This window comes from Pongo abelii, chromosome 19 (assembly GCF_028885655.2).
Source record: "Pongo abelii isolate AG06213 chromosome 19, NHGRI_mPonAbe1-v2.0_pri, whole genome shotgun sequence".
Classification (NCBI taxonomy): domain Eukaryota; kingdom Metazoa; phylum Chordata; class Mammalia; order Primates; family Hominidae; genus Pongo; species Pongo abelii.
This window is the reverse complement of record NC_072004.2, coordinates 520,108-534,560: the sequence shown is the minus strand read 5'-3', so window position 1 is coordinate 534,560 and position 14,453 is coordinate 520,108. Positions and strand designations below refer to the sequence as shown.

Below are 14,453 nucleotides of genomic sequence, written 5' to 3'. Positions count from 1 at the left end.
AAGGAGGGGCTGTCGAGATTTGGATGAATGAATGGTTTGGATAAGGGAATGATGTGTGCAGGAACATAAAAAATGAGTTTGGGCCAGGTGCGGTGGCTCACACCTGTAATCTCAGCACTTTGGGAGGCCGAGGCGGGAGGATCACTTGAGACCAGCCAACATATGGAAGCCCTGTCTCTACAAAAAAACCCCACAAAAATTAGCTGGGTGTGGTGACACACAACTGTAGTCCCAGCTACTCAGGGGGCTAAAGCAGGAGGATCACTTGATCCTGGGAGGTAGAGGCTGCAGTAAGCTGAGATCAGACCACTGCACTCCAGCCTTGGTGACAGAGTGAGACTCTGTCTAAAAAAAAATTGAGAGTGGGCTAGGCATGGTGGCTCACACCTATAATAATCCCAGTGCTTTGGGAGGTTGAGGCAGGAGGATCACTTGAGGCCAGGAGTTTGAGACCAGCCTGGGCAACAGAGATAACCTGTCTCTACAAAAAGAAAAAAAAATGAGTTTAAGGTGTCTGAGGTATGAGGAAACTATGAGAATTGGCTGGGGACATGTTTAATGTGTGAGATGAAAGGGGGAAAAAATATTTCCCATCATTCCCTCCATATCCACACCCTCCTTCACAATGGGGCATTACTCAGGTTCTCTCCTCAGGTCAAGTAGGCTTGGCTCCTTGACCAATAATCGGGCTTCCACTCTCCCAATTCCTAGTAAGATTCACTTATGAAGAGAAGAAAGGGTCTTAAGTTATGTGTGACTACTGTGCTTGAACTCTGGGAACCTTCAGTGTATTACTGGGACCATGAACCACACAAACAGGTTTAAGTGAGGTGTGAGCTAGACCTTTCTGGAGGGTGAAAGCATTGAAAGCATTCACACACACACCCCTCTGGTAGTTACATGGACACAGACCTTCAGCCCCAGCACACTGCAGCCAGTCAAGCTAGGTCACAGGATGATTCTTACAGGACACTGATATTGATGTATTTCACAATTAGAATAAGTTGGGAATGTTAGTGCAATTTAATCACCGTAAGGGTGACTTTTTAACGATACACTGATAGTTTAAAAAAAAAAAAAAAAAAAGACAATTAAAAAATAGCATTTTGTTTTTTAAATGGCACCCATTAAAGACTAAACAGTCAAAATGAGACAAATCATTCAGTCCTTTAGACGTTCACAGACAATTAAAAGGCACTTTAAAAAATCCACTTTTTAAACTACCACTTGAGAACACATGGTAGCACAGTCTCAAATCCATCCTAGTTGATCGGGAATGATGAGTGTTGGCACCAGAAAATCCTGCTTGCAGAAGGGGGCGCAGGTGTCGGTCCACAGGACAGCCTCTGGCCAGGCTGGCTGCCCCCTCACTCTGCAGCCTTCTGTGGCTAAATGGCAGGACACTCACACAGGAATGGGCTTTGGACCACAAGCTCTGGCGTATCGGGAGGCTAAGTACTCAAGTACTTTGCAGTCTAGATGACACATTTCGTGGTTTGGAGGACAGAAGTTGGTTTCCACATCATATGAAAAGGACAGTGTCATAGAGTGGGGTTACCCAGTAAACAGCTACCAAAACCATCGTTTCACGTTTCCCTGTAGTTTTTATGAGCATGTCCTCTGCATGTGGATATGGGGAAAGCTGGGCATGAAGGGGTGTGTTAAAAAGAACAGTAACTGTGACTGACTGCAGTAAGCTCACAAGTTTGACACTGTCAGACTTACCAAGTCAGCCTGCAGAGATTGTGCTGACCTCTTGGCCACACTACCTACTCAGGTACCCATCCATGCTTCCTGCCTGCCCCCACCCCTAGCCCCACCAGTGAGACTTCTGATTGGAAGTCGATAGACGTAAGAATTCAACTCTGACCCATGGATGAGAGGATGAGGCAAATAACCAATGGGTTATCTAGTAAACGATCAAAAACTACCTACCCACAATGATTGTCCCAGGCCAATGTCACAAGAAGACATTACTTCCAAGAACCAAAAGTCATCCCTTGCTTCTCTGGGCCCAGTGCCGTGGGTACTGCCCTGAGTGGTTTGGAAGGTGGGTAGCCGCTGATACAGGGACAGGCAGATGTGCAGACACTTATCACCCTGGTCCACCGATCACACCCCATGCTTCCACCTCCCAGAGCTCTTGAGATAAGACCCTAAGAAGGATCCTTGGGCTTGCATTAAAACCACTTTGCTGTCTCTGGAGGTCTGACGGGACCCAATAGTTGTTACTACAAAAGTGCTTTTGCAAATAGGGCAAGTTAGAAGAAGGAGGTAATATGAATATTCTTTAGAAAAACTCAAATCCATCTGCTTATCAATACCCAAAGTCTGAGGCCACCCAGGGCACAGTTTGGTCCATGGAATGCTGAGTGGAGGAGGCAGCTGGTGTGAGGCTGCGCCCGACTCCCAGGAGCATTTAGCCATCCTTTTTGGCTTGGGGAGTGTCAAAGAGCCGGACTGCCTTCCTGCACAGCAGACAGAACCAGTAGATCTGAGGAGCTATGAGGAACGCATTGGCCACGTTGCAGTAGAAGGGGATGCTGAAGGGTACTTGGAGTAGGCTTAGTCCCTGCTGGCGGCCATAGGACCAGTACATGAAGGGAAAGAGAAGGATCCGGCAGGAAAAGAAGGTGGCCAGCGTGAGGATTCCATTCACCTTGTACAGAAGGGTGTGCTGCTGCTTTAGCTGCAATAGAAGAGGAAGGAAAAAGGTAAGGTCACCAAGAAGCTGGGCAGCAGGGAGAGACTGGCCCAAGTCCCACCACAGTAAATGCCACACAGGTGCAGGTGCTCATCAAGACCTCAGCTGTCAGATTCCCTGGCGCCCAGACGTTTGTCTAGTTTTCTGACACTTGGAGAAGACATTCTTGAACACTATCATATTGATATGTGCAAATAACCTCATTTTCTCCAATAGTGATTTTGAATTTGACCCAGGCCACCCAGCTGACAGGAGTACAGGAACCGTGGATTAAAGTATGTGTGTAACCAGGGGAAAAATAGAATGAGCTGTATCAAACTATCAAACTTAGATCAAACCTACAATTTCACCCCCACTGGCTGAGATGACCAGCTGACCTTTAAGGCTGTTGAAGGGCCCACCATCTCCGAAGGAAAAGCAGAATCCACTCCCTCCCACACTCTCTCTGCCATTTCATTCATACATGCCTGAATCAGAACCCTGCCCAGCGACACAAACGGAGTGCTCAGTTCTGCTGTGAAGATGCAGCCGACAAAGAAGTCCCCAAGGTCTCCCCGGAGCCTCTGCAGATGACAAAATGAAAAGAGGAAGTAAGTGGAGGTTAAGAAACCACCAGAAGGAAAATTCCAACAAGGGCTACTGAAAAGGGTAACCGTGAAGGGCAAGGGACGCTAAATAGGCAAGCGCAGACCCAGTTACTGTCCCGCTGCTTTCGTGGCAACAGCACTTTGATGGTCCAAGCCTTAGTATCCAGAGGCAAATTCAGACAGGATGACGGCATCCCACACCAAGCTCTGAATTTTGATGACAGCCGGAAGGAAGGCTGCAGCCTACTTTTGTGTATCGAACTTAGTCATGCCAAGACAGCCTGTTCGGTTCAACAAAATGTGCCAGGCCCTGTGCTAGATGTTAGGGTCTGAAAGCACCCTAGATGTTCTGGTTCCTAGATGGTAGGTCCCAGAGACTTCTTAAAGAATTTAATGCACGTTACCTCTTTTTATTTATTTATTTTTTGAGACGGAGTTTTGTTCTTGTTGCCCAGGCTGGAGAGCAATGGCGTGATCTCAGCTCACTGCAACCTCCGCCTCCTGGGTTTCAAATGATTCTCCTGCCTCAGGCTCCTGAGTATGGAACTACAGATGCACAGCGTCACACTCAGCTAATTTTTCTATTTTTAGGAGAGACGGGATTTCACCATGTTGGCCAGGCTGGTCTCGAACTTCTGACGGGGATTACAGGCATGAGCCACCTCGCCCGGCCTCCTTTTTCAAGAAAGCAGTAAGCATAGCAAAATATCAGCTCTGCCACTTAGTACCACTGAGAGAGATAAGAATACTCTTAGATCCCCAGTTTCTTCATCTACAGCATAAGGCTAATAGTTTCTAATATTTAGCAAGCTATGAACTTTTAAATCACATGCCTGGCAGGGCGCAGTGGCTCACGCCTATAATCCCAGCACTTTGGGAGGCGGAGACGGGAGGATCCCTTGAGCCCAGGAGTTCGAGATCAGCCTGGGCATCATAAGGAGACCCCATCTCTTTATTTAAAAAATAATAAATAAAACTACATGCCGGCCAGGAGTAGTGGCTCATGCCTGTAATCCCAGCACTTTTGGAGGCCGAGGCAGGTAGATCACCTGAGGTCAGGAGTTTGAAACCAGCCTGAGCAATATGGTGCAACCCCATCTCTACTAAAAATATAAAAATTAGCCAGGCGTGGTGGCATGCATCTGTAAACCCAGCTGCTTGGAAGGCTGAGGCAGGAGAATCACTTGAACCTGGGAGGCAGAGGTTGCAGTGAGCCATTGCACTCCAGCCTGGGCAACAAGAGCAAAACGCCATCTCAAAAAAGTGAATAAATAAATAAATGAATAATTAAAAAGATAAAACGCATGCCTTCCCCTGGCAGGCACTCAAGAGAGGAATTTCCCCTCAGCTTTCCCATTGCTTTTCCTTGTTGGGTTGGCTTTTATGGGGAAATGGATCTGGGGAGAAATTAGGAGGCTGTTTGCTTTGAGAATCTGTGTTTTGTGACGTAAGAATCCACACAGTGCTCTCTGGCACTGTTATGTTGCTTTGTATTGTATTTGTATTTTATGTCGTTTTTATCTGTACTGAACTAAGGATAGAACCTCTGACAAACACTAGGGAATCACAGAGGGCTGGGAGTTTGTTAAAAAGAATGTTGGGGCCGGGCGCGGTGGCTCACGCCTGTAATCCCAGCACTTTGGGAGGCCTAGGCAGGAGGATCACTTGAGTCCAAGAGTTTGAGACCAGCCTGGGCAACATGGAGAAACTCTACAAAAATTACAGGAATTAGCTGGACGTTGTGGTGTGTGCCTTTGTTCCCAGCTACCTGGGAAGCAGAGGCAGGAGGATCACTTGAGGCCAGTAGTTTGAGGCTACAGTGAGCTGTGATCCCACAACTGCACTGCATCCTGGGTGACAGAGTGAAACCCTGTCTCAAAAAATAAAACAAAAAGTATGTTGATGTTGGTAAGGAGGATCATGAACGTTTCACCTGTAATGGTGTTCCTCCACTATTCACCAGGGGGAGGTGGCTACTGAAGCAGCAGGCACAAGGTGAATGGGTGCCTACGAGTGGCAAAGAAGAGAGGGGCAGTCCTGACTCCTAAGTAACGGTCAAGACGTCCAGCTCAGGCCAGGCGCGGTGGCTCACGCCTGTAATCCCAGAACTTTGGGAGGCCGAGGCGGGCAGATCACTTGAGTTCAGGAGTTTGAAACCAGCCTGGCCAACATGGCAAAACCCCATCTCTACTAAAAATATAAACATTAGCTGGGCGTGGTGGTGGGCACCTGTACTCCCAGCTACTCAAGAGGCTGAGGCAGGAGAATCGCTTGAACCCGGGAGGCGGAGGTTGCAGTGAGCTGCGATCACACCACTACACTCCAGCCTGGGTGACAGAGTGAGACTCTGTCTCAAAAAAAAAAAAAAAAAAAAAAAAAAAAGTCACCCAGCTCAACCCAGCTGCTGGTCTGCTGTCCTGGAAGGCCATACCTGTGCTACTGGCACAAGGACAAAGAGAATGACCGCATGATGTGTGATCATGAGGCGGTTTCGACTTAGGAAGTTTCGAAGAGTGAGGGAGGGCGCACGGTTCTGGTCTCTGGTTCGGCACCATTCACAGAGGTACATGGCGTACGAGTCATAGATCATGTATGGAATCAGAAACCACACATATTCCCGTGCAAGCCAGTGCCTGAAAGAAAGCATATGAATGGCCCGTGAAATCATTGTGGATATCCATTATGAAGGCTCACAGCCAAGCTTGGTGCTTGATCAGCTATTATTACTCCAAATACTTTACAATAAAGATGTTGAAACTGATAAACAGGGAGAGTAGACCACTTGCTCTCAGTTTCAGGGCCAATTCATGAGTGTCAAAGGCAAAAAGCAGACATTCACTCAGCCCTCCCTGTTGAAGCAGCTTGCTGTCACTACTTGCCTGACTTAGCTACTAATTTGTAGTAGATGTTCTGGCATTTTGTGATAAAACTGATTTTGATATAGATATACAAATGATTCAACGGCCCCACCAAGAAGCTGGTTTGGAAAGTGTCCCAAATCACAAATCCAACATTTCTAGTTTAACTCCTCAGCTGCTCAACAGTTGGGGGTTTACTAACTTAAATCCCGGAACCTGTGAGTTTTCTCTTGTCTACATGCAACCCCACTCTGTGGAGTTTCTGGGAGGCAACCCTGGCCATTTTCTTTACAATTATAGAGCTGGCCGGGTTCGGTGGCTCACATCTGTAATCTCAGCACTTTGGAAGGCTGAGGCAGGTGGATTACTTGAGATCAGGAGTTCAAGATCAGCCTGGCCAACGTGGCGAAACCCCGTCTCTACTAAAAATACAAAAATTAGCCAGATGGGGTGGCGCACACCTGTAGTCCCAGCTACTTGGGAGGCTGAGGCAGGAGAATCACTTGAACCCGGGAGGCAGAGGTTGCAGTGAGCCGAGATCGCACCACTGCACTCCAGCCTGGGTGACAGAGACTCCATCTAAAAAAACAAAAACAAAAAAACCCAAAAAGCAATTCTAGAGCTAATCTCAATTCCATGAAGAAAAGCAGGTCTGGAGGCTGGGTGCCGTGGCTCACACCTGTAATCCCAGCACTTTGGGAGGCCGAAGCAGGCGAATCACGAGGTCAGCAGTTCAATACCCGCCTTACCAACATTGTGAAACCCCGTCTCTCCTAAAAATACAAAAATTAGCTGGGTATGACGGTGCGCACCTGTTCTCCCAGCTACTTGGGAGGCTGAGGCATGAGGATCGCTTGAACCTGGGAGGCAGAGGTTGCAGTGAGCCAAGATGGCGCCACTGCACTCCAGCCTGGGCAAAAGAGTGAGACTCTGTCTCAAAAAACAAACAAAACAAAACAAAACAAAGCAGGTCTGGAACTGAGCCTGGAGCTCAAGGGCCACATTACGGCGGTTAGGCACCAGGAGAGAGGCTAGGTCAACAGACAGTTTTCCCATTTACTTATCCAAAGGGGCTGAATGAGTATTTGCTGAATGGAAATAATAGTTGATCACTGTCCTAGAGCAGATTAGAAGAAAAGCCTCTACAGTTCATACAATGTGGTTCCCAATGAGAAAGAAGCATTCCACAGATGTTGTCTGTGAAGAAACATCTAAATTGAAATCGTACTATTTGAGGATTCCATTCACGTGGTCAGCAAATGTTTGATGCGCATCCACTTGTTAGGTAGAAAACCATTTCGTTTTATGGTTCTCAAACTACCTGAACATCAGAATCAACTGCAGTGCTTGTTAAGGGCTCCAGTCCCCAGAGATTCCAAATTGTAAGCCGAGGGCCCTCAAATCTGTATTAACTTTTTCTCTGATTTTGGACGGAGCCAGTCCACTGAACTGCAACACTGGAAATACAGTCTACAGAGGCGTCATCTGAATTTCTGCTCTTGAGCAACTCCACACTTACCACGGCATAAATAATGAATAAACAAATAAGGCAAGCAAGTAATGGCAAGTATAACACACTTGTAGGTGAATTCATTAGCCAGGTTCCTTTTTTTTTTTTTTTTTAGTTTTGATTTTTGAGACAAAATCTCGCTCTGTCACCCAGGCTGGATGTAGTGGCGCGATCTCAGCTCACTGCAACCTCCGACTCGTGGGTTCAAACAATTTTCCTGCTGCAGCCTCCCGAGTAGCTCCTGACCTCAAGTGATCCACCCACCTCAGCCTCCCAAAGTGTTGGGATTACAGGCATGAGCCACTGCACCCGACCTAGCCAGGTTTCTTTTGGCCAAAAAGATGCCATACTTATTCCAATGCCCATCTATGGTCTCAGGTGCTTTCTTGAAGCAATTTCAAGTAAAGTACCTATAAATAGCTACTAAAATTTTAGCTGAAATATAACTGGCCTCTCCCCTTGAAGGGAACCTAGGGTTTTCATGTTTTTACCAATTCAGAGAAGAGATCTGAAATTGTGACTCACGGGTAGAATCCTCTGAAGATTTATTAGCAAGAGATCTGGATTATAATCTTAACTACCACTAGCCTGTGATTTAACTTTCTTTGTAAAATGAAGATGCTAATCCTTGTCTTACTAACCTGTCAAAACTGCAGTGAAGATTAAATAATTAAATGTGGGAAAGTCGGCTGGGCACGGTGGCTCATGCCTGTAATCCCAGCATTTTGGGAGGCCGAGGCGGGCGGATCACCTGAGGTCAGGAGTTCGAGACCAGCCTGGCCAACATGGCTTTACTAAATATACAAAAATTAGCCAGACGTGGTGATGCATGCCTGTAATCTCAGCTACTCAGGAGGCTGAGGCAGGAGAATCACTTGAACCTGGGAGGTGGAGGTTGCAGTGAGCCGAGACCTCGCCACTGCACTCCAGTCTGAGTGACAGAGCGAGACTCCATCTCAATAAGAAGAAAGCAGGGGGGAGGGGGAGTCCTTTTAAATGTTAAAAGGTACTATACAGGCTGTGCATGGTGGCTCACACCTATGATCCCTGCACTTTGGGGGGCCTGAGTGGGAGAATGGCTTGAGCCCAGGAGTTCAGACCAGCCTGGGTGACAGAGCGAGACCCCGTCTAAAACAACAAAGTACTATCTGAATTAAGTACTTAAATTGAGAAAACCACCTGGAGCTGTGACTTAGTCATTTTAGGGTCTGAACCCCTTTAAGAATCTGACTAAATCCTTGGCCCCATACCACCTTCTGCCTATAATTTGGGATTTTTAACTCCTCCTATCTAATCACATTCTATATGAAGGCATAAAATGAGAAGGCATATAATAGAAAAATATTTAGTGTATAGTATATGAACCCTGAAAGGCCTTTTTTGGACGGGCGCAGTGGCTCACGTCTATAATCTCAACACTGGGAGGCCCGGGCAGGAGGATCGTTGGAGGCCAGAAGTTCAAGACCAGCCTGGGCAACATAGGGAGACCCCTGTCTCTACCCAAAAAAAAAAAAAAGTTAGCCAGGTGTAGTAGTGTTTGCCTGTAGTCCAAGCTTGGGAGGCTAAGGAAGAAGGGTGGCTTGAACCCTGGAGTTCAAGACTACAGTCAGCTATCATCACGCCAGTGCACCTCAGCCTGAGGTCTCGACAGGAAAAAAAAAAGTAAAAATTTGCTGTGTGGTGGCTCACACCTGTAATCCCAGCACTTTGTGAGGGTGAGGCAGAAAAATGACTTGAGCCCAGGAGTTCAAGACCAGCCTGGGCAACATAGTGAGACCGTGTCTTTAAAAAAAAAAAAAAGAAAAGAAAAGAAAAATTGAACCCAGCCACACCAATATTAACCTTTGGTGTCTACAATCAATGTCACTTGATCTGTCTTCTCTTAGCATCTACTTATTCGTCACCAATAGCCAGTTTTGTTTTTAAAAAGGCAGAAGAAAAGCACAAAAATCATGACAGCAGGATTGATCGCAGGCTAGAGTGAGACAGACGGCCTGCTCAGGCCCCTCGCAGTTCAGGCTCAGCAGGTGAGAAGCAGGACTTGGCAGAGCCCACAGGAGAGCAGGGCCTGGAAAGGCCGTTCAACTTTCCCGCACATCCGACTGTGGTCCTTCAACTTGAGAGAAAGTGAGTGTGATTCTAGCGAGACCGGTGGGGAAAAAAAGGCTTGAAATAAAAAAGTAAAAGCACCACCATTGCCCAGGTCTAAATACTGTACAAAGTAGACTATTCTGGTCTTAATTTATGATTTGTTTCACCGGAACTGCAGATAGGTGCACATTTCCTGACCTGCCTCCTGGACTGAGCTCTAATAGACATACAAGTCCGTGTTTTAGGCGCTGGGAACCTCTCAATCACCTTTAGCAAATCTGCAGGAAAGACAAGAGCGGCGTTTGCGTGGAAAGGGGTGGTGGGTTTGTTCCTTTCCATGGGGGGGCTCTGCTAACCACACTGGACGTATATTAGCCAATGATGCTCCAGAGTGAGAACCCAGGGAAACCAACTACAGGAATCAGAAGCCGCACTCCCAGTCGCAAACGCTTCCACGCTCATCTCTTCCACGGAGGACCTGGATCCCTGGCTCACACCGCCTGAAATCAGACTCCGACTCCGTCGTCCTCCCTCGTTTCCGCGGACTTTCTCCTACGCTGGGGGAGCTCGAAGACTCCGGAGAGGAAGAAGGAGCCCATTGTGGCGCCAGCTTTTCCCATTAGTCAGCTATCTAAGCGCGCGTGCTGAGAAAGAGCCAGAGCCCGCGAGCTACTGAAATGTGACATTTGCAACGAGCCCCCGGCCCGGGCTCTTACCTGCCGGTGATCACGTCGTCGCAGGAGCGAACGATGACGATCCCCGAGCCGGTGGCCAGCGCGGCGTGCACTGAGGAAACCAGCCTAGCGCGGGCGGGGAGGAAAACAGCGCGCTCGGTCCCGTCCGAGGACCGCGGAGAGCCCAGCCCAGCCCTTCGGCCGCCGGCAGATGTGGGGAGCGGGCTCCGGAGACTCCTCGGCCTTTTTCCCGCCCCGGCCCCGGCCCCGGCCCCGGCCCCGGCCCCGGCCCCGCTCCCGCCAGGGGAGGACGCGGAGGGGCTTCGGGAACTCGGGCCGCCGGGACGCGCAGGGAGCAGCCCCCCGGCTTCCCGCCGCCCCCCCTTTTCCGCCCCGGGCCCCGGGGGGCGTCTCGGCGGCGCCGGTACCTGGTGCTGATCATCACGCGGTCGGTGCGGCTCCATCCGGGCTGGGAGCGGCGCAGCGCCCAGGTGCAGAGCGCGAAGAGCCCCGGGAAGAAGAGCGCGCCCCAGGCCAGCGTCAGCAGCATCGGGGCTGCGGGTCCGGCCGCCTCGCTGGCGCCGCGTGGCTGGGTTCGGCTGGGCCGCGCGATTCCAACCCTCCGCCTCCACCCCGTGCCCGTCCCCGTCCCCGTCCCGCCTCCGCCCCGTGCCCGTCCCCGTCCCGCCTCCGCCCCGTCCCCGTCCCGCCTCCGCCCCGTCCCCGTCCCCGTCCCGCCTCCGCCCCGTGCCCGTCCCCGTCCCGCCTCCGCCCGGCGCTGGCCCGACCCCTCTGCGCGTGACCAGGCCCGGCGGCCGCGATAGGGCGGGGCGGGGTCTCTCGCGGTCCCTGGGCCCCGAGGGTTCCCCGGCGTCCCCGGCGGGCGCGTGGGCGGAGGCGGAGGCGGGGACCGGGGCGCGCGCGAGTTCCGAGTCCGCCGCTCCCTCCCGGCTTCTGTTCCGTCAGCGGACGCGCCCCTCCCCGACCTGCTCTTCTCGCCGGCCGCGGGCGCGGGGCTGGGCTGGGTGCGGGGCGGGCGCGGGGCCGAGGAAGCCACAGGTAGGAACCCCCGCCCGGGTGGGCGCGGCGTGCGGGGAGGGAACGGGGCCTGTGGGCCTGGGTTCGCCGGGCCTCGCCCACCAAGCCCCGGTGCTTCTCGGCGGGAGTCTGGATGGTGCGGCCTCGCCCCGCACCGCCGAGATGCCTTTCCCGGTCCCGCCGGCGGCTGCTCTCGGAAAGCAATGAGGGGCCCGGGGCCGCCAGCAGCCCCTCTCCACCCGCACCGGGAGGCGGACTGCGGAGGCTGCGGGCTTCTACTGCCTCTCGGCTTTGGATCTATCCGGAGACACCATCCAGAGGCTTCGCGACTGTGGTGTTGTTCACAACGTGTCATTATTTAAAAGTATCGGGGTCGGGCGCGCCTGTAACCCCAGCACTTGAGGAGGCCGAGGCGGGCGGATCACTTGACGTCAGGAGTTCGAGACCAGCCTGACCAACATGGTGAAACCCCGTCTCTACTAAAAATACAAAATTAGCCAGGCGTGGTGGTGGGCGCCTGTCATCCCAGCTACTCTGGAGGCTGAGGCAGGAGAATCGCTTGAACCCGGGAGGCGGACTTGCAGTGAGCCGAGATCGCGCCACTGCACTCCAGCCTGGGCCACAGAGCCGGACTCTGTCTCAAAAAAAAAAAAAAAAAAAAAAAAAGTTACCGGGACAGGCGTCTAAACTTGAATGAATTGGAATACATTTCATTTGTGCCAGGCACCAATCACATGGATGAAGACAGTAATTTCAGTATCATTGGCTTCTGTCCTTTAGGAACTTCTAGCTTTATTTTGCTTTGGTCTGTGTCTTCCTCAGCTAACAAATGTAAGGGGTGGGAAATACAGTTCATTTATGTTACTACAAATGAAAGGTATGACGGGTCTCCTCTGATCACCGTCACGCAAAATGCTGACCAAAATCCCATATGAGGACTTCGGAACAGCTGGGCGCGGCTCTCTGGGCCACGATTTGCTGGTCTATGAAATGAGAGGGAGGCTGGGTCACTAGCTCTTTAACGGTCTTCCAGCTCTAGATTCTTATGAGTCTATGACTTTTACAAAGTGGCAGATGATTTCTGCTAGATGCCAGTTAGATTACTTTAACATGGCAGTTAGTGATGTAGGAACTGGTGTAGAGTGAGCACAGCTTTTGTTTTTTTTCAATTTGGATTCATTCATGATGGAGTCTGAAGATGTTTCTCAGGTTTAAAAGGTAGTTTTCCTTCAATGGTAGTATCAGTTACTAGGCTGTGACCTTTTGGAATGAATGTAGCCTCTAACATCTTCTTATATGTGGTTAAGAAAAGGGACTTAGCCAACAGGAAGGTGGCAGACAGCCTCAAGAAAAGCCTCAAACTTCATCCACTTAGGGCAACATCTCTAACTCCCAAATTCACTGCTGACATACTCAGTGAAAGGAGAAAGCCACTTCAAGTTGGTCCCAAGGTATCTGACAAATGCGACGCTCTCTGTATTTTCACATTTGCTTGTGGACAAAACCAGCCACCTGTGAACTCTCCATTCTCTGCAGGAAAACGACTCGGTGCAGTCCACTGTCTCTCTCCTAAGCATTTATCACAGTGACCCCCAGCGCCAGCGTTTCCAGAGAGTGACAGGTGGTTACAAGTCCTCCCTGCCTTCCCTCCTTAAAGGGAGCAGCAACTTGGGACTGAGTATGCTGGCACTTTTAAGTGGTGGGAACCAGTCTCCCCCTACACAAGAAGTTGTAAGGCATCTTTATGAATTGAAAACAAAACAACAGATGTTTCATGTATAGAAAATAGCAAGTAAAGGCCGGGCGCAGTGACTCACGCTTGTCATCCCAGCACTTTGGGAGGCCAAGGCGGGCGGATCACGAGGTCAGAAGATCGAGACCATCCTGGCTAACATGGTGAATCCCCATCTCTAGTAAAAATACAGAAAATTAGCCGGGCGTGGTGGTGGGCGCTTGTAGTCCCAGCTACTCGGGAGGCTGAGGCAGGAGAATGGCGTGAACCCGGGAGGCAAAGGTTGCAGTGAGCCAAGATCGTGCCACTGCACTCCAGCCTGGGCGACAGAGCAAGACTCTGTCTCAAATTAAAAAAAAAAAAAAAAAAAAAAGGAAAAAAGAAAATGGCAAGTAAAATCAGTTTCAACACCATGCTCAGTGAGGTCACCAGACTGTTTATGTTGAATCACCATAAAGCTAACAAGCAGAAACATGAACCTTAGCTTTTCAAGCGATCAAACTCCTGTCGGCAAATGATAAGGCCAAATGAAAAACACGGAGCCTGGTTTACACAAACTTCTCATCCTTCAAAAGTCTTGAATCAGCTGTTTCCTTCTCTAAGAAGGTTTCCAGGTCTGCCTTTGCGTTTGGGTAACGAGCCTGTTGTTTTCTTATTTGTATGTTTCTCCACCAGACTGTTAGGTCCTAGAAACAAGGACTGTGTCTTTTCATTTTGTTCCCCAAGTGAGGCTGGCACATTCCAAGGGTGCAATACCTGTTTCATACTTTCCGAAGCTCATGCCTGTTGAGTACTTACTATTTGCTGGGACCTATGTCAGACGTTTTGTATACATTGTCTCATTAAATCCTCACAACAAATGTTATTCTCACTGTGTGTGTGTATATGTATCAGCAAAATGAGACTCAGACCAGAGCAATTTAAAAATTGCCCCAGGTCACACTGCTGGTGGTGAGCTGGGATTCAAACTCAGTACTTTCTGCCTTCAGTTCCATGTGCCAGATGACTATACTGCCTTCAAGCCTGATAAGCAAGGAGGGAATAATAATTTTTCACAATATAGTTTCTGATGAATACTGTTACTAATTATTCACTCATAAATTTGTATGGTGAATTTATGGGCTCTGATGCTGCCATGAACACTATTCTATGTTTATATGTAACTTTACAAATTTTCAAAGCACTTTCACATGTATTATCTTCCCTGGGTCTCGAAATAACCCAGTAAGGTCGGCTAAACCTGTTATTTCCATGTTACC

General features: G+C 49.7%; 1 protein-coding gene across 3 annotated transcripts; it reads right to left on the bottom strand.

Annotated features, from left to right (window-relative positions):
• Positions 1 to 1,000: 1,000 nt before the first annotated feature.
• TLCD3A (TLC domain containing 3A) lies at positions 1,001 to 11,122 on the bottom strand. Of its 3 annotated transcripts, XM_024235583.3 has the most exons (5): positions 10,853 to 11,122; positions 10,467 to 10,550; positions 5,723 to 5,924; positions 3,172 to 3,267; positions 1,001 to 2,689 (listed from the first exon to the last, which is right to left on the bottom strand). In XM_024235583.3, the coding sequence occupies exons 1-5, from the start codon at positions 10,972 to 10,974 to the stop codon at positions 2,420 to 2,422; spliced, it is 774 nt and encodes a 257-aa protein (XP_024091351.1). In that variant the 5' UTR covers positions 10,975 to 11,122; the 3' UTR covers positions 1,001 to 2,419. The 3 variants fall into 3 exon arrangements, with proteins under 3 accessions (XP_024091351.1, XP_024091352.1, XP_024091353.1); XM_024235584.3 differs by lacking the exon at positions 10,467 to 10,550 and having other exon boundaries at positions 10,853 to 11,088; XM_024235585.3 differs by lacking the exons at positions 1,001 to 2,689; positions 5,723 to 5,924 and having other exon boundaries at positions 3,210 to 3,267.
• Positions 11,123 to 14,453: the final 3,331 nt, after the last annotated feature.

Coding starts and splice junctions, on each gene's coding strand:
- TLCD3A (XM_024235583.3), bottom strand. CDS start 10,974: ATGCTGCTGACGCTGGCCTGGGGCGCGCTCTTCTTCCCGGGGCTCTTC. Junction 10,551..10,852: donor CGCGTGATGATCAGCACCAG/GTACCGGCGCCG, acceptor CGCCCGCGCTAG/GCTGGTTTCCTCAGTGCACG. Junction 2,690..3,171: donor TGGGCAGGGTTCTGATTCAG/GCATGTATGAAT, acceptor CTTCTATTGCAG/CTAAAGCAGCAGCACACCCT.